Here is a 19,485-nt window from a genome sequence, read left to right as displayed (position 1 = left end):
CATTTCCCCTTACTTTTTAGGAGGGGAAAAGTGAGTCTTATAGGGCAAAAAAATACGGTAAACCGTACTCCCTCCTCGCCCCCCAATTCTGATTGTGAAAAGTTAAAAGTGTGGCTTATATTTGTGACCTTACCAAAATTGGCTTGGAGCGGGCTTGTCCCCAGATGTTGCCTGGTTTCGGCTGGGCGGGCTCCCAAGATGGCGGCAGGCTGAGAGGGTCCCTGAGAGGGAGCCAGAAGGCGGCAAGGAAGGGAGGAGCGTGGGTGAAAGAGCAAGAAGGTATTCTAGGAGGAGTAACAGGAGATGCAGCCGGTGTGCTGGGACTAGTACTATCCGGAGCTGCTGCCTGGCTTTAGCCTGCCAAGGGGCGTGAGTCCCACCAGCCGCCTCTCTCATCCCTTTGGGGAGCCATGGTGGTGCTGACCCTCTGGAAGCACTGCTGCCGGAGTGAAGGTGCTGCCTCCTTGGCCCCCACTCCTCCTCAGGTATTGTCTTTTTTTCTTTCCCCTTTAATTTTACAGGTGTGGTTTATATTCAGGTGTGGCTTATATTTGGGCCAATACGGTAATATCTCTGTAGTCCTCAAACCAAACTTGGGTTTTCCATTTACCAAGCAAGCATGCACACTCAGAATCTAACACAGATAAAGCATAACTAATCTGTAAGAACACATGAAAGGGTTGGCTAGATCAGACCAAGGCCTAGCAGCCTTTGGCAATAATCCCAGAAATCAGCAGGGACCTGGGTGGTCCATCATATATTAGTCAGTTGGCAAGTTGTACTCATACAGTTTGCTTGTCATTTCCTCCCTCAGACCCTTCCCCCCCCTTATGAATAACTCCCAAGACTTGCAATTTAATTTTAAAAAATCTTTTAATTCATTGCCACACACCAACAAAAAACTGTAACTTCACAGTTAACAGATCAGAAAAGATGTATCAAACTTTTTTTTCTTAAAAAAAATTATAAAATGGGTAATTTGATTTATTTTAAAAAAGTACAGAAACTATTGCGTCGGTAAGGGGTCAATTGCATAGAAAGAGACATGTGAATCAACTTCAACTGTTAAGATAGCTACCGCCACCCTTCAAGTTACAGTACAAGGCTGGCTTCATGGCAGCCAGATGAGATTGCTGTTGGCTGTACCCTCCATTGGGGCCTATTACCCTCTGCTATGCTCCAGGGCTGTGGATCTCTTGCAGTGTATGCCAAAACACAGAAATATGCACTGTTAAATGTTTATTTCCCAATGAAATAACATGGCACTCTGCAGAGACACAGAGGGGGCAAACCTACTGACAAATTCTGAGGCCTCACTAAGGGACTTGTGTCTCCCTTGTCTCAACAACATTATCACTTCACCCCCCTCACTCCCTCCTGAAACAGAAGCAGCCATTGCTGAAGGCCTCAGGTCAGCCTGAAGCAGATTTTGTGGAATAGGAGAAGGCTGACCCACTGCTGCTTGCTGGCCTTGACGCTTTAAGGACCTCTGCCAACAGCTCACCTCCATTTCAGAAGCAGGTCACTGCTCAGCAGGAGAGACTGAATTATGCCACATTTGCAACATACACTTAAAGTAATGCTATGCCACTTTTAACACACATGGCTTCCCCTAAAAAATCCTAGGAACTGTAGCTACTTAAAAGCACCGAGAGCTGTTTGGAGATGTTTTCCCCCTCACAGAGCTACAATTCCCAGAGTTCCTTGGGAAGAAAGATTGTTAAACCACTCTGGAAACCGCTCTGAGGGGAATAGGTTTCCTAGCAACTCTTTAACTCTCAGCACTCTTAACAAACTACAGCTCCCAGGATTCTCTGCAGGAAGCCATGGCTGTTCTAACATGATTTAAGAGAGCTTGAAATGCAGTGTGGGCCTGGTCCCTTGGCGTGAGTGCCTGCCTCCATATTGGAGACAGCCCATCCAGCAGGACCATTTGTGTGTTCAACTCCTCCACCACCATGAGATTAGCTGGCAAATGTGGACACCCAGAGAAGCTCTCAGCAGTTGTTTGCCACAGCCCCTTTGGCACTTGCCCAAATAGATGAGCAGCAAGTCCACTGGGCATCAAGAGAACAGCTGAAGATGCTGGTAGAAAAAGAGATTAGTCACAAAAAGAAGAAGAAAATAAAGAGTGATGCTGGGTGGGGCTTCGGGAACAGAAATACAGGGCAAGACACATACCCAAGAAGGGGGCAAACCCAGGGTCACACACACATACAGGTCTTGGCATATTTGTAATGCAACCCACAATTAACAATCAAGGCTGCAGAGTAGCTGACACAAAACCTATCCAGACATGAACTGCCCCCTCAGGTAATGATGTTTAAACCCAGGAGTTAAACCCTCCAACGTTTTCTTGCACAATTAACCACGCTTCCTTAATACCCCAGAAGCCCTTAGAAGAGAAACAAACAGAGAAAAAACACACCCCACATATTGAGATTATCAAAGCACTGAAAACCCATTATTTCAGAATCCTCCCCTCCCCAACCTCCCAGTTCAATTCATTTCCACTTCCAGACTATAATCCCCATCAAAGTCATGACATCAAAGACTCCAAATATAAGACTTCAGATGCCCATCATCCCAATCCCAACAGCAATATGCATTTTCCTGTCTGTCCCCCCACCCCACCCCAATGGGGAAAAACGCAAGCCCCTCCCTTAATGACATTACACTCCCGCAAACCCAACCCCTGAGGTAACAAAATCCCCCCTCCCAATATAATTATTCAAGTACATTTGGTTCTCCCTGACCCGCCTCTCCCACACCACTATGGGATATTTCATGCTCCAAATCTTAAACCTCCCCCTCCTCGTTTCCTCACCAGCTTCACGACACAACATCAGGCTGAACCGATTTGCCCAACGGCTGAAAAGGAAGATTATTGGGGGCTTCTAGATGTCATATCCTGCGCCGATTGTATGTGCTGTCAGATATGTGTACAGCTGGGGGTGGGGGAAGGGATGTATAGGCTGCATCATCACTTTCTGCAGGAGGCACTGCGCGAGTTGCGGGGAACGAGTGACCTTGCGGGTGTTGTTGCATTCCTGTCATCAGCCCCAGCCAGCCTTGGCCAATGGCAGAGGATGATGGGAACTGCAGCCAACAACACCTGGAGGGTTACAGGCTTGCCACCGACACTGCACAGGCCTTGGCAACCACATGAGCCTTTTGCCTCTGTTTATGGAATCACCTAGCCTTCCCTTGTGCCTCACCAGCACACCCTGTTGGCTGAGGGGGATGGGAGCGGTAGCTTACATCTGGAAGGCAGCAATTCAGATACCCAAATGCCGTTCTGTTGGACCCTTCTCTGCTGTATGCCATCACCCTCCCCTTCCGAAGATGGCCTCTGAGAAGCATCTGCTGCTGGAATTGGGGACAGAAGCTTCTTTGCCAGATTTGATGGTCTCCACCAGTATTATCTGGTTCCTCAGCAAAGTTATAAACAGTTGAGAAGGCCAAACTGCTCCAGCCATTCACTTGTGCCTTATTTTGAGCCCCTGTTCTTCCTCGAAGCGGGCACATGCACCCAGCTCTCTCCTGGCACCCACGCAGCAGGAGGGATGGCTTGGTGACTGAAAGGTTGCCTAACTAAGAGGAGGACTACAGGAAGTGGATTTTGCCGGTTACGGGGCAAAGCAGGCCCCCTAACCACCCAATACATACCTCAACAGTTCCAGCAGCATAGCTTTCTGCCACCCTTCACCCCCTTGTGCCAGACAGCCCCACCTGTCTCCATCTGCCATGAACAACTTTCTCCGAAACATCAGGGAAGATGCTGACCGGTAATAAGTATTTTTGAGAACCCATTACGATGAGCAACTGATGAACTGGAGGAAAGGGGAACAAAGAGGCAGACAGCACCCAAGACTGCTAGGCAAGGACAAAAGCTCTGCCCCCTTACAGTAAGTAGTTAAGTTTCCAAGCACCTGTTGGCAAGAAAGTAAACGCCACGTGTTTCAAGGTGCGCTGCCAGCACGGTAGCACAGGTTTCGGGGCGTTATGTGCTGATATGCAGTCACAATACCTTATCATTGTGCATGTGGGGGAAAGGAGAGAAGCCACACTGAGCCAAATGCCCCCATCACAGGTAGGATTAAGATATTCCACACTGGCACATGGAGTAGGAAGGTTTGCCAGAACAGTTTGGTGCTTTTCGTCTTCTTTTCTTTTTGCCTAATAAACCCCTGGAGGACAATTAATCCATTAAAATACAGAACGGAGAAGAGATGAGAAAACTCTCTGGGATAGACAGAAACCCAACCTGCAAACCCTCCCCACTTCTTCTGCTTCCTAAGCCACCAAGGCTCTCTCCAGCCTCTGAAAGCTTTTTCCAGGGGACAGAACAAAGCAGGTGAATTTCCTTCTTGCAATGTCTTCTGTTCCACTTGGAGAGCAATTGCTTTCTAAAAGCACTTCTCTTGCTTTCTTGACTTGGGGCATATGCATGAGTGCTTCTCTTTAGCACCACCTAGAGTTTTTCTCTAGAAAAACAGATGGATCTGGTAGAATGAAACAAGGTTCTTTCTGGAATTCCTACTGTTTTAACAGGTATGGAAGTTTCTTCAAAACAAGGAGAGGCAAACAGAAAAACGAAGACCCAACAAACAAATCGGTTGCTGCAGAGTCTCTGCCTAAATTCACTTCCTCGGAAGTGCTGATTCTTAGCCGGGTCAGGAAGATGCCTTGAAATCCAAACCACTATCATCTGCTCAGACAATTTCTCAATCTGCATTTCTAGAGTGGTCTCACTTCAGTTTGAGAGATGCCACCTGAGAGAGTCATCCTCTTCCTCGAAAACTGAACAGGAATTCAGCAGCGTCGACAGACCCTCCAGCAAACAAGAACAGCCACTCAGATCCTTCATTTCATAGTCCAGAGCCCAGACACACTCCATGTCCTCTGACCCTAAGAGGCACAGATGGGCAAAAAGCAAAGCCAAATAGTACACATTCCTTGGGTGAAAAAAGGGTGTGCACTTAAAAAGAAAAAAAAGGCACCAAGATAACGACAGCATTTGTTTTAAAGGCTCCCCTGCCCATAACAGGAGGGGGAAAATCCTAGCCAATTTTCATTCTTTGATTAGAAAAAAAGAGGGGGAAAGTGACTCCCCCACTTTGTCATCACAATGAAAAGGCCCCCCTTTGGTGGGGGGGCTGAGGATTAAGACATTTTCCAGAAGGTCAGCGAGGCAGTCAAGACACCTGCGGCAAATACAGCGATGGTCTGCCAAGTGGGGGTGCCAAAGTAGGACAGGAGGCCTTCCTGGAAGGAAAAGAAAAAAGGATGGCAGTAGTGAGAAAAAGCATGCAGAGGCAGTAAAGTCCCACTAATGGCAACTGCAGGAGGGGAGAGGGCTCTTGCGCTCAGGTCTTGCTTGCATGCTTCCCAAAGGTATATGGCTGACTGCTGCGAGAACAGGGTGCTGGACCACTGACTGATCCAGCAGGACACTCTTAACAAGTTCTTAAACTGTAATGCTCCGTGACGGGAGAAAAGCCCTGTGTTGGGATTTGGATCTGCTCCAATCACATGCAGAAAGGGGCAGAAGAGGGGTACAGTTTTAAACAGCAAAAGAAAAGGGGGAGGAATGCCAGCAGACTGCCTTTGGCCAGGGCACAGCCTGACTCCCTCCTTTGGCAATTCTCACAGAACTCTAGCCCAATGGTTGCCATTAATCTGATTGGAATTAATTTTATAATGAAATGATTTTAGAATGTTTTATCATTTTACTGTTGTTAGCCGCTCTGAGCCTGGCTTCGGCTGGGGAGGGTGGGATATAAATTATTATTATTATTATTATTATTATTATTATTATTATTATTATTAAACCTTCTCTCCACTCACAAGTTACTGCCCTGCAGCCTCTGCTCCTTCAACACCACCCCAACCAGGTACTCTTCTCTCCAGATAACCTGGAGGAACAGAGATCAGTCAAAAGGAAAAAAAGTATTGACTGGGGTGGGGGGGGAAGGGCTGCAGAAGGTAAAATCTAGGCGCAATAATTGCTTGGTTCCTATCACCAAAAAGACATCAACAAAAGGCGACGTATATTCAGATTTCCATAATATGTAAGCTTTTTAAGGTATGATAAACTAATCAGCAAGAAAGGCAACTGAAGTTGTTACCCATACTCACTAAATGGGCTACTCAAATCATGCTGACTACCCAACAGCCTTGCAAGGCTTCCTCATTCCCCATTGTTCACTTTTAAGGTGTAATAATAATAATAATAATAATAATAATAATAATAATCACCCTACAAAATTAGGCGCTGTAAATGAGAAAGCACTGTGGAAAACCAGGAGTGTATTTGCTTATTAAAGGCTTTGTGTGCTCACTTTTGGTACTGAAACCACAATTCCTGTGCTGAGCTTCATGTACACAGAGACACTCTGTTCCTTCATTCCAAGTGTTTTCCACCTGATTGGTATGGTTCTCGTGGGGGAAAAAACATCAAAACCCAAGCAGATTCCATCAGCCTGAAGTCTGCCCACTCCTAGCCTAAGATTTTCTACGCCCAAAAGCATCAATGTATACAGTGGTGCCCCGCAAGACGAATGCCTCGCAAGACGGAAAACTCGCTAGACGAAAGGGTTTTCCGTTTTGGAGGTGCTTCGCAAAACGAATCTCCTATGGGCTTGCTTCGCAAGACGAAAATGTCTTGCGAGTTCCTGCTGGGTTTCCCCCCCTTTTCTAAGCCGCTAAGCCACTTATCAGCTGATCCGATCAATAGATAAGCCGCTAAAAGCCGCTAATAGCACTAATCCGCTAATCCTTCAATGGGCTTGCTTCGCAAGACGGAAAAAACCGCTAGACGAAGAGAATCACAGAACGGATTCTTTTCGTCTTGCGAGGCACCACTGTACTCACCCATCCTCCCTGGGCTTGAATCCAGGACAGGACATGGTTCTGGATGTATTCCATGGTCCAGCTGATGATCGTCCTTATGAGCTCTGGTAATTTAGTGCAAATTGCCTGCCCAAGGGTGAGGAAAGGGAAAAAGAGGGAAGAGCAGCCCGTTATTAGATGCAGTGAAGGAGAGGCCAGATCAGCTGGGGTGGGGCTGGGAACATGACACACCCACCTTGAGGACCAGCTTGCAAGCGAAGTAAAAAAGAGCCACCACACGGCCCCAGTTGAAGGTTCCGTCCGAGAACATCTCTGCAGCCACTCGGAAAAAAACTTCCTTGGGAGGATACATCTGAACCTGCTCTATCATTCTGCAGGGGACACAGGATAAGGAGTAGCTCAGGTTAGGCATGCTTCTAGCTGCAGAGAAGACACTGAGGTTTCCTCCCACACAAACCACAAAGTGCTTGGGCTCAGTGCAGACTCAGAAAAAAAGAGAGATCTGAGGCTTCTGTAAAAAGCTAATACCATTTAATAAGTTCGGCAGACATGCATCTGACAAGGCAGAGAGTCAACCACAGAGAAGAGATCAGAAAGTCACCCAGCCAAATTTTGCCCTCTAGACTCCAACCCCATCCGGATCAGCAGCAGTCGAGGAGTTGTAAGTTCAGTGACATCAGAAGGTCAACCAGTTTCCCCATCCCTACTCCAAAGCAAGATGGCCCACAGTGGGTACCTGGCTTCCTTTGCATGAAATCCCAATTAGAGCATATTAAATGTGCACTCCGAAAAGAGCCCCGGCAAAATTTGAGGATGCCAGAAAAGAAATGCAACCATACCCAGATGCCTAGCCTATGTTATGGGAAGCAAGGGGGCAACAAACAAACAAACCCAATACATTTATTTACAGGTGGAATATGAAACAAAAGCCACCCACAAAGTTCCCCAAAGGGGCAGAAGCACATTCTAATCAGCATCCTGTCTCCCGTTGCAGGAGTGTTTGATGTCCATGAAAAAGGAGTGGAAACATTTCTATTTTACTTGGTCTTATCTGTCCTCAAACGCCCCATGCAGTGATGCAGTAAGTTCTCTCTAGGCCAGCCTCAAACATTTCATCACACACTAGGGCCACCAAGAAGCAGAAGCCAGGAATGGGTGATGCAGAAGGACAGGGGAAGAGGGAGGAGGTGTCAAATATGAAAAACAAGCTAGTGTCTCAATAACCACTTGGTGAGGAGGAGAATTAGCCTAGCCTAGCTGGAATCACAGCAAAACCTGCCTTCTACCCCACTTTTGACACTACGTCACCTGGAGAGGATCTTGCAGGTGTGCTCTCTCTCTGTGCTCGAAGCATGCAAACATACACAGCAAGAGGTTCTTGGAATAGAACTGCATTTCATCTATGCACATCGAGCAGGGGAATCACTTCCAGCTGGCAAGCCAGGTTCATTGTGGCCTCTGTGGGCCACATTTGACAGGTGGGTGGGGCCATCTAACCTGTCTAGCACCAGACCTCATATAACATTTGCTGTGTTTAATTCTTGGCTGAAGAAGCACAGCTTGCACTCAGCATCAGATTTAAATGCGGCCAAGTACAAGTCGTGCTGGAAGAGGAAATGGGGAACCTTCCCTGAATAAAAAGGAGTGGTATTTTGGGCAGACGTCCAAATTCATTTAGAATCCCCGGAGTGAATCAAACCCCGGTGGCAAGATCTGCATTCGGTGCAAAACCTAAACAGCATCCCCACAGAGAGCTACAACTTCCAGAAGGTTTAGCAATCAATCCCTCTTCCCAGAGAAATACAGTGGTACCTCGGGTTACAAACACCTCGGGTTACAGGCTCTGCTAACCCGGAAGTAGTACCTCGGGTTAAGAACTTTGCCCCAGGATGAGATCAGAAATTGTTCGCTGGCATCGCGGCAACAGCGGGAGACCCCATTAGCTAAAGTGGTTAAGAGTGATTTCAGGTTAAGAGCAGACCTCCTGAATGAATTAAGTTCGTAACCAGAGATACCACTGTATGGGGATTTTAGGTCTGCCAGGGGAACGAGGTCTCCTAATAACTCTCAGCTCCCTTAAAAAACTATACTTCCTAGGACCCTTTGGGTGAAGCCATGCTTGGTTAAAGTGGTATAATAATAACAAATGTACACTGCAGAAGTGGACAAGGTGGCTGCAGCAGATAGCTTTTTTGGCGTCACGACACCTTGTATGAGGTATGTCCTCTCCAGAGATGCTCACTGAGTGCATGCTTTAATCTCTTTGCTGCCCCAGGCAAATGTTTATTTTTTGTGTTTCAACCAACTTTTTACTGATGTTGTTGCTTTAGTGCTCTTGTTGCTTTGTGTTGTTTTTTTAATCCTACCCGCGCTGTTTTAATCCTGCATCTTTCCAGGAGCTTATGGTGAAGGACAGTTAACAAGTTAAACTAAGAAAAAGCAAGTTCCTCTTCTGCATACACAGCACAGGGATGGGCATTTCCCCTTGCTATCAATAAAGAGGCACAGAATTGGTAGAGGACAGAAAGGCAATTGTGCTTCCGCTGGTTCTACTCCCATTTGCTGATAAACAATACCAGGAAGAAGGGCCTATTACCCTGGTTTCTCGCCCCCACGTGATAGTAAAACGCACCTCTGCAGCTCCATGTTCCCATCCAGCTCGTCTCCAATTCGGCGCAGGCAATCGCTCAGCTGCTTGGTTTTCGGGTCACAAGCCTCAGACTCTGAGACCCCGAGCTCTGCCATTGTCGCATCAATACGTCCCGAGTCTCCACAGCACTGTACTCGGTCCCTGATAAAGCTGCCACAGGACGCAAGAGAGAGAGATCATAAGGAAGTCTTCAGCCAGAGAGAGCTAACCCCAATCCCACTGCTCACCAGAGGAAGCCCCAAGCACAAAAGTCAAGGCTTTATGTCCTCCTTCCCTAGAAAGCTCTGCTATGGTAAGGGAACCTGCGCCTCTTCAGATGTTGTTGAGATTATGACTTCCACAACCCCCAAACGTGCTACTGGGCTGATAAATGCTGGGAGCATGAGAACACCGGGGTGGGGCACTGGTCCCCCACCACTGCAGTACATGTGAGCTTCCAGACATTTCCTGCAGATATGTTTCCGTTCTGAGCACTCACCCCTTGAGAAGAACAGTTCCCGTCTGAAGAATCTGATCTGATCTGGAGCCTGGAAGGGATAGAAGCATAACGTGAAAATAAGCAAGGCAGAGGAGAGATGGTCCCTAGGTATAGGGCAGCCCCCTTTAACAACACCAATCTGAACCACATTCCTGCTTCCCACAGCAGCCAATCAGATGCTCCGTCAAAGCCCACAAACAGGGCACAGGAGCAAGAGCCTTCCTTTATTATCATGCTTTATTAAAAATCTGTACACCACCCTACACCTCAAGTTCCCAGGGCAGTTCGCAACAGCAAAGTACAAAATACATAATAAAACAGAAACAAAGACAGAACAATAACACCCCCTCCCACAAACACATTTTAAAATCCATAGAATGTTAATCAGTCGAACCCATGGTTGAAAAGAAACATTTTCGTCCAGTACCTAAAGATATGTAATAAAGGTGCCAGGCAAGCCTCCCTGGGGAGAGCATTCCACCAATGGGGAGCCACCACAGAAAAGGCCACCCTCTGGACCTCTCAGGAATCACATGAAGAAGGGCCTCAGAAGATTATCATAGGGTCCTCTGGGTGGGTTCATTCCTTGAGTGTAACGTCCCAGCAACTAGTACTCAGCAACATACTGCCTCTGGGCACATAGGTTCCATCATAATGAAATGCTATGTATCCTCCGTGAATTTGCTTTCTTGCGCTTTAAAGCCGCAGCAGACATCATCACATCTTACGGCAGTGAAAGTTATAAGTTGATCATGCACTGTGTGAAGCTGTACTTTGTGTCTGAACATTCTTTTTTCCAAAGCATTTTTTTACTTTTCAGTTTAACGGGACAACTCCCTGGCCCCCATGCCATAATAAGAGGAGAAAAAGTTTTCTCTCTCCCTACTATGATGCTCTGACACAGAAGACTCTCTATCCTACTAGAGAAAACAAGAGCCCCAGATCCCATCTGCTCTTACACACTGGGACCACTCCCCACTTCTCCTGGAGATGGAAGCAGGAGACTCACTGAAGCTCAGGAGAAGCTCACAAGACTTTCCTCCTCTACTGCCCCAGGTAAACAAACCCATTTGCCTTTCGTTTCCCTGAGCAGACTCCCGTTTCTCATAAATGTGTTTTTTTATCGTTATGACTAATCATTTGCGTGGCACTTCTTGTTTTTTACTGCTCTGTCACTCATCTTTACAGTGGCTGACTCAGGTGACAGCTTTTGTTTCTCATTTAAAGCTTGAGACAAAAGTTTTGGGCCCAAGACTGAGACGAGGTCTACACGTTACACCCATCACAAGAAGCTGGCTTGGAGCAACCTTCCCGAGTGATTTGGAAAAAGCACAGAGCAACGGCAGGCTGATTTTTTAAAATCTGGGTCGACATGGCAAGTATATTGTATAGAGTGGCCTGTAGTCATTAGCTGAAATGGGATTTGAAGCCACCTCTTGAGCCACCACTTTATGTACAAGATTAGGATGTGGAAATCGGAGCTTCTCAGTCCCTTTCCTAAATGCTTTGTTTGTATTCTACAGCACATTGACACAGATAATCATTCCACGCTTCCTTCACTATCCCACCACAGCTCCCCATAAGGTATCTTAGGCAAACTCCCTGCCTGAGACCAGACAATTCATCCACTCATCTGCCTGCAGAGAATCATAGAATTGGAAGGAACCCCAAGGATCATCTAGTCCAACGCGCTGCAATGCAGGAATATGCAGCGGTCCCATAAGGGTACTGAACCTGCAACCTTAACATTATCAGCACCACACTCTAACTAACCCAGCTCACACAGAGCAAAGAGTTGTTTGACTAAAATATAAGAAACCTCCTTTGCTACACTGAACAATTCCGCTACTCCTCCATAACGGTTAAGTCTGACACAATGTTCAATGTGCATCCCTGAACAAAACAAAGCCTCTTATGTGCGAGAGCATTTTGCTCACATTCACTGCTTGCCTCAGCCACCCCCACATGGATCTAAATTTAGGCGGTAAAGTTCAAGGAGGCATCTACTTGCCTTTCATTATATAAATTTACACAGAAGCCCCATAATGCTAAGTTGTCCATGCACCCCAGAAAACAAACCAAACGATTAAAAGGCAACACAAAACAATAGGAACATGGGTTTTAAAATTAAGAGGACCAGACACTAGCTGTTTGAAAAGCCTGGGTGAAAAGCAAAAAAGATGGTGCCAGGCAAACGCCTGGTGGTAAATGCCTCACTTTGTTTGACCAGGGGCAAGGACCACCAACTTTACATGAATGACTCGTTTATCAGGGATAACACAAGGAGCTAGGTAAACTCTCACAGAGGACAGATCTGCACACAACTGCGATAGCTAGGTGAAATACTAGCCGCGGGGGCGGGGGGCGGGGGACGACAAAACAGATGATCAGATCCCCTTGTCTTCAGACCCTAACTTTCGGGCTTCCAGTAACAACCAGTTTGCCCACCGTTAGGCTGGAGCGCGGGGTGGGGGTAGGAAGAGAAACCTGTATGCCGCCGCCACGTGCTTCTTGGCGAAAGGGCAGATTTAAAATAAATAAGCAAATGTTAAATAAGATCGCCCCCAAAATAATTATATAAATAAATAGAGTACAGCTGCATGCCCTGGCATGCCCACGGACTTCACTCAATGGGGTGGACCACTACCGGAAGCGGGATACTAACACACACACACACACAAACACCGGACCCACATACCCCATGGTCAGTGCATAAATGAGCAAAACCCTCATTTATCTCCGCGGGGGTTTAAGTCTGAGCAGACATACAGAGGGATGGGCGCTGGGTGGATTCTCTCTGTCTGATCCACCCGGATTCTCATGCTCTCCCACTAAAGAGGAGGCTTCCCGCCGCCCCTCCGCCCCAATTTGCAGTGCTTTGCCTCTCCCCATAACACTCTCCTCCCCATACCTCGGGCAGGCTCACCCCCTCTCCGCGGTGGGGGCTCCGGCGGCTGCTGCTCCTCTTTCCCAGGGCCCGCCGCCGCCATCTCTCCTCCTCCACAGCCACCCGGCTCTGCCCAACCCGCGGCCGGCAGCCTCCCTGCAGAAAATCACGTGACGTAGTATATTTAGGAGGGGCGAATATATAGAGCAGCGAGCGCCGAGGGCGGGAGAGGCCCGTCGCCGGCCACGTGACGGGAGGCAAGGCAGCAGAGAGGCCGAAGGGGCCGGAGCGGCTCGCGAAGTTTCCGGGGTGGAAGGACGCGGGGTGAGCAAGAAGCACATAGAGTTAGAAATAGCAGTAGAGGGACACATGCAGAGCGAGCTTCCGGTTCCAGGGGGCCTTTCCTTTCCCCTCCAAAGACAGACCTCCCCAGCTCTAGAGATGGGTGGAGGTTTTGGCGGCAGCGGTGTCCGTAAGAAAGAAGGCAGCTGCAAAGCCAGGTCGGCTCATGGTCTTTCTACCTCTGGATTTTGTTTCGTGGAGGTTTTCTCCGCTGATGCTGAAAATGGGAGACCTGTTTGCCTTTATTGAGGAAACAGGCTTCCAGCCTTTCTCAACCTGTGGGTCCCCACATGTTTGTTGAACTACAACTCCCATCACCCCTAGCTAACAAGGCCAGAGCTCAGGGATGATGGGAGTTGTAGTCCAACAACATCCGGGGACCCGCAGGTTGAGATTCCGGGGACCTGCAGCACTTATGGCTAACATTTATAGGGCCAAAATAAAAAAATTCCTTCCAGTAGCACCTTAAAGACCAACTAAGTTAGTTCTTGGTATGAGCTTTCGTGTGCATGCACACTTCTTCAGATACCATTTATAGGGCCATAAGGCTCTCTAATCCGGGTTAGATGGAGCAGTGCTTTTTTTCTTTTAAAAATGGTTAGGGGTACTCACATTTTCCTACTCATATTGAAATACTGCCCCTCAATGAGGCCAAACTTAGATTCACAAAATCATTAGGGGTATGTTACCCCTGCGTCCCTCCAGAAAAGAAGCGCTGAATGGATGCATTTCCTCCGTTTTTCTTTGGTTTTTTTTTATAAAGAACTTCAAACTTTTTTGTTTAAATAAAAAACCCCACCCAAACCCATTAATTAAATGAAGTCTTGCTATTCACACCACTTCCTACGTTGCCTTTACACAACCAGAATGCACACGAGGGCAGATATGTGTGTTTGTGTGTAACGCTTGAAGTGATTGGCTGCAAAATCCATCACGTGGCACATAAATGCAGGAATAGGGCCGTTGTAAAAGGTCGCATGGTGAGGGAAGAGTGACTTCGCCTGCTCCATGCTTGGACCACGATGCTCTGACCACCTGTGCTGCTTTACCTGTGAGGCCTTTTGGACAGGGCAGAACTTAGGTGTCTTGGTGCCTGGGGGCAAATGGCATGAAACAAGGCCATAGTTTTATAGTGCAAAATAAAAATAGCTGCAATGCACTGATAAACAAGTATTTATCATTTAAATAGTTATGGCCAGTGGTTTTTTTCTAAAATGGTTTAGGGGTACTCTCATTTTCCTATTCATTACTGAAATACTGCCCCTCAATGAAGTCAAACTTAGATTAACAAAATATTTAGGGGTATGCGTACCCCTGCATCCCCCCAGAAAAAAACCACTGGTTATGGCTGTGAGAGAGTAGCTGTAAGCGCAGTGGCCCTTTACAGCACAACAGGCTATGATTTTTTAAAAAAGGGTTGTATTGGTGACTGTATTGGTCAGTTGGAATCTAATGGCATCATCTGAAACATTAGCAGCTGATGCATCTGCTCATCTTCCAAAGTGATCTATGCCATCATCTGCCAGCAATACCCTTCTGCGGTCTACAAAGGACAAACGGCGAAGTCTCTCTCTCTGTAAAATAATAGGAAAGGCTCTTTGTGAAATAATAAAAGGACACCAGGAACAGCATTATCCAGAAAGCATTAGAGGGATATTTGAAACCATATAGGACACTCTTTAACTGAGCTTAATGCCACCATCCTTGAACAAAGGAACTTAAAAATGAGACTGCAACTTGAAACTGCTGGGCTACCGTTGGGGCAAAGGTGTTTTTTCCTCTTATACTACATGATCCAACTCTACAATTCTAAGATCTACATGTGCTTATTTGCTCACCAATGCCAGGATGCCTATTATCAATATTTTGTGTGTGTGAAAGGTTACCATTAATAATGTAATTATTACAATCTGTACATTATTTCTCTCACCATATGAAAATATACTGTATTTCTTTAACTAGAATAACTGTGCACCTGATGTAGTGAACTGTAGTCGAAAACATTTAGGAAACATTTGAGAAGCAAATGGAGCAACTTGACTTAATAGTTGATTCCCCCACCTCCAGAGTTGAGATCGTAGGACAAATACTTGTTTCTACTAAATAGCTTTTATTGAAAAGAAAAAAACATTCTTTAAAAAGTTGTTCTCCTGTATATGACTCACTTATGAGCTACAGCAAGCTGTGCTCCCCTCGTCTTGTAAGAAACTCAAACCCAACCACCACCACCAATTGGTTCCTTGCTTTGCTTGAACAGAGAAGTCCCAGAAACAAAATAACTGCGTTATAAAGTTCATTTACTGAACCATTTACATGAACCATCCTCATGGAGAATAGTTTAAAAACAGTCTACTGACTGCTACCTTTTAGCCTTGAGTTACAAAATCCAACCGAGTGTTGAAAAATTACTTGGCACAGTCTATTCTTGCACTCAGAACCAACCATAAAATGCCATCCCTCCCCCCTTGCATTTACAACAGTGTAACTTTAAGACAACCTAGACTACGTGGAGTTTTTCTTTAGTCCTGTATCTCATACCAGTCGAAATGCTCAACCAAATTCTTTCTCAACATCACCCTTAGTCGGGTTGTGGAAAATACTGACTTCCACTGAGGAATTTTGCTGGCTCCTGCCCAAAAACATGTAACAAGCAGATGCTTTTTCTTGCAACTAAGAGAGAGAGATATTTACTCAGGCCAATAACTGTACAGGCTCAGCTGCAGATGCAGAGCTCAGGGTTCATGAGCAGGATGAAAAGGTTAGAACTGGACGGAAGCAACCAAGATGTCCCAACAAGTTTCCATGCTCCACCTGCCATGTTTTTAAGGACCCAGCATAGTGCACTCACTCGTAACACTTGGCTCACTCTTTGAGGTCAGGATTGCAAATGTGCACTCTTTCAGGGTGGGTTGGTCTGTTCCTATCAGTGAAGGTGCTGCCTGGTTCTAAGCGACAAAACTGCACCTTCCTGTTAGGGCTCCTGTTCAGTTGTTACTGCCTCTGGCTTAACCTTCAGCTTTGGCTGCTCCAAGCTCACAGTTCGCAGGAAAGTTCCCTCGCTCCCTCTTCCCAAGTGACTGAAGTTGCAGTGGAAGGAGTGATCCCTTCACCACCAACTCTGGTTCCCACTATTCAGCCCCCGCCCCCTGTTGCTTCCTCCTCCTGCATCTGTCGGCAAACCCAATCCTGACCCTAACAGTACTGCAGGGCTCTTGACAGAAACCGGCCCTGGGAGAAGGGCGTTTTCATGCCAGTAGCTGCTGAGCTTTGAACCATCTTCGGGTGAGAATGAGCAATATGGCACCCAAAGATTCATCAGGGGGGAAAATAGGTCCTTGCCCTCAAGAGGCTTACAATAGACAGTGGGTAAAACAATGTGAGGGAGGGAGAGAGACATGGGATGAATGTGAAGGAGAGCGGGAGGATCCTGTAACAGTGCGTCAATGCCTCATCAGATCTCAAGCTTTCCTTTACTACTGGAATCCCAAGAGTTGTCACTTTCTGCCTCTGGAACATGCGTGGCCCTCCAAAATCATATTAACCAGCTCTCAAATGTTCCTGCGCCATCATTTTAGTGGAGGCACTGCAACAAGGCATCGCGATTCTAGCGAAGGGAAATGGGGCTCAGTGGCAGCAGTGAAAGCCACAAGGTGTTCTTTAAAAGCAATTAGTAATCCAGCAGCTTTTCTTGGATTGCCCCCACATCACTTCTGAGGCCCTCTTTCATTCGTCTCTTTCATCTCCTTGGTTGCGGCAGGTGTGAAGGAGGCACTGGGGCCAGCTGCATGAAAGTCTTCATGCTCACATCCCTTTCCCCCCCAAAGCTGCACCAGCCTTGTAAGCCATAAATAGCACACTGGGGGTGTGGGTGGGTGTCTAAACAAACATGGTCGCCACTATCAGAGGCTGGAAAATACAGCCAATGGTCAGGAGGATCGAGGAGCCGGAGCAGGTCAGATGTCCTCCACGTGGTACATTCCAGCTGGAAGTGCCCCCCGTCAGTCTTGCCCATCTTCTGCCTGGACAAGCAAGTACCCGTTGCCTTGGTGTTCAGTATCAGCGGGGCTCTCTCTTTCTGCCACCTCGTCATCCTCCTCAGTGGGTACAGGCGCCATCACCATGCCAGACCGGCTGCCACGCTGGGCAAACCAATCCTTCAGAAGCTGCCGGAGAAACATCCCTGGGATGGGGAGAGCAGCCAGAACAATGAGGCCTACGAGGAGGCCCAGGGCCCAGGGAGGGTATTCCAGCATCTGCTCCTCTGCCTGGATAGGGAGACAACCAAGAATTATTACTGGTTTTCAAAACTGAAATTTACTATCAACCATGTAGGAATGGAAATTTAGTGGGCCCATCTGGACTCTGAATCAGGCTTCTCTCAGTCCAAGATGCACTAGGCCTTCAATGGCTGCACAGCCAGAAAATGTCCCCATCAGCCCTTGTCTTTGCTTAGGGAATTGACATTATCAGCAATATGTCCTGTGGTATTAAAACAGTTCTCTTTTTGAGCTGAGAAAAGGTTCAGGAAGGGACAACCAAAAAATGATCTAGGGGTTGGAGAAACTGCCCTATGAGGAAAGGTTACAAAATTTCTGTAACATTTAGCAAAAAGGCAAGAAAAGGGGTGTGGCAGGATGGAGGTATGCATGATATGAAACAAGTGGGTAGGGAAAGATTGTTCTCCCTCCCTTGAGGCCATCCAAGGAAGATGACTGTTTCAGGATAAGGACAGAGAGAATAAATATTTCTTCACACTGTGCATAGTTAAAACTTTAGAATCTGCTCCCACAAAATGTAGTGATGGCTTTAAAAGAGGATTAGACAAATTCATTGAGGGTAAGGCGGTCAGTGGCTACAAGCCATGGAAACTATGATCTACCTCCACTGAAGAAGGCAGTATGTCTCTGAATATTAGTTTCAGAATCACAAGGGGTGGTGGTGTTGTTGTGCTGACATCCTGCTTGCAGGCTTCCTATAGGCACCTGGCTGGCCACTGTGAGAACAGGATGCTGGACTCGATGGGCCACTGGCATGATCCAGCAGAACTCTCTTCTTACATTCTTAGGCCAGTTGGGTCTCATGGTGGGCTTCCCTAAACTAACCCAGAGCAAAACCAAAACACTCTTCCAGATCCAAACGGTATGGAAAGATAGTCCTGGTAATGGAAGACCTGGTACAGTGGTACCTCGGATTACAGACGCTTCAGGTTACACACTCCGCTAACCCAGAAATAGTACTTCGGGTTAAGAACTTTGCTTCAGGATGAGAACACAAATCGCATGGCGGCAGCGCGAAGCCCCATTAGCTAAAGTGGTACCTCAGGTTAAGAACAGTTTCAGGTTAAGAACTGACCTCCAGAACGAATTAAGTTTTTAACCCAAGGTACCACTGTAATCAAGTGTAATCTCTTTGGGAAGCTTGTCTGTTATTACTGAGCAACTCAACACGCGTTCAAAGAGCCAGAGGGCTCCCTCCCCAGAATGCCACTGAAAAAAAATACTGCATTTGTGGATTAAAGCAGGGTTTCCCAAACATGGGACTCCAGCTGTAGTTTTGGACTACATCATCCCTGACCCCTGGTCCTGCTAGCTAGGGATGATGGGAGTTGTAGTCCAACAACAGGTAGACGCCCAAGTTTGGGAAACCCTGCATTAAAATTTTAAAAGCCCTAAATCTTGACTCTTCAGCAACCAAGAAATATATCACCATTACTGTTTTGTTACAGAGAGTGGAAAAGAGGCAGTGGATTGGAGAAGGTCACCTAGTGAATCCACGGCAGTTTTCAGCCCGTGACTTTCAGATCCAAATCAAAACACCTGTTGCTTAGGATATGCAGCAGAAGCACCCATGGGGACTATGTGCAAGTAAAGTCATTGCCACTTCTGGGTACAGAGCGGGACTTGATAACCTGTTGGTGGAAGTTGGGGAGCAGGACTCCGCCACTCAGTCCCCTCTTGCGCTTCACCCACATTGCCACTTTTATCCCCTTCCTGTATACACAAAAGCTCACAGTGATGTAGGCTTTAGGGTCCCACAGGACTCCTGGTTCTTTATACAGTGGTACCTTGGGTTACATACACTTCAGGTTACATACGCTTCAGGTTACAGACTGCTAACCCAGAAATAGTACCTCGGGTTAAGAACTTTGCTTCAGGATGAGAACAGAAATCGTGCTCCAGTGGTGCAGCAGCAGCAGCAGCAAGAGGCCCCATTAGCTAAAGTGGTGTTTCAGGTTAAGAACAGTTTCAGGTTAAGAACGGACCTCCGGAACGA

At 47.0% G+C, this 19,485-nt stretch overlaps 2 protein-coding genes across 7 annotated transcripts in view; both read right to left on the bottom strand.

Annotated features, from left to right (window-relative positions):
• Window positions 1–854: 854 nt before the first annotated feature.
• Window positions 855–13,049, bottom strand: BAX (BCL2 associated X, apoptosis regulator). Of its 2 annotated transcripts, XR_014518622.1 has the most exons (7): window positions 12,895–13,049; window positions 9,984–10,032; window positions 9,488–9,655; window positions 7,091–7,226; window positions 6,877–6,981; window positions 1,527–5,268; window positions 855–1,489 (listed from the first exon to the last, which is right to left on the bottom strand). XR_014518622.1 is itself a non-coding variant. In XM_083472248.1 (6 exons), the coding sequence occupies exons 1-6, from the start codon at window positions 12,971–12,973 to the stop codon at window positions 5,167–5,169; spliced, it is 639 nt and encodes a 212-aa protein (XP_083328374.1). In that variant the 5' UTR covers window positions 12,974–13,049; the 3' UTR covers window positions 855–5,166. The 2 variants fall into 2 exon arrangements, 1 of the variants encoding a protein (XP_083328374.1); XM_083472248.1 differs by having other exon boundaries at window positions 855–5,268.
• A 2,253-nt stretch (window positions 13,050–15,302) lies between these two features.
• Window positions 15,303–19,485, bottom strand: part of SLC6A16 (solute carrier family 6 member 16) — a 30,137-nt gene continuing 25,954 nt past the window's right edge. For all 5 annotated transcript variants that reach the window (XM_083471896.1, XM_083471900.1, XM_083471899.1 and 2 more), the window contains one exon: window positions 15,303–17,477. In XM_083471896.1, the coding sequence (XP_083328022.1) occupies window positions 17,211–17,477 (267 nt within the window). In that variant the 3' untranslated portion in view covers window positions 15,303–17,210. The remainder of the gene's footprint in view (window positions 17,478–19,485) is intronic.

Source organism: Podarcis liolepis (genome assembly GCF_965112155.1).
Source record: "Podarcis liolepis genome assembly, chromosome: 13".
NCBI classification, from domain to species: domain Eukaryota; kingdom Metazoa; phylum Chordata; class Lepidosauria; order Squamata; family Lacertidae; genus Podarcis; species Podarcis liolepis.
This window is presented reverse-complemented; position numbering and strand designations above follow the sequence as displayed.

Bases quoted from the DNA above. Each gene is read 5' to 3' on its own strand.
- BAX (XM_083472248.1), bottom strand. From the start codon at position 12,973: ATGGCGGCGGCGGGCCCTGGGAAAGAGGAGCAGCAGCCGCCGGAGCCC. The intron at 7,227-9,487 runs GTGCGTTTTACT...TGTCCCCTGCAG, and splicing joins GGGAACATGGAGCTGCAGAG to AATGATAGAGCAGGTTCAGA. The intron at 5,269-6,876 runs GTGAGTACAGTG...TTTTCCTTCCAG, and splicing joins TTCAAGCCCAGGGAGGATGG to GAAGGCCTCCTGTCCTACTT.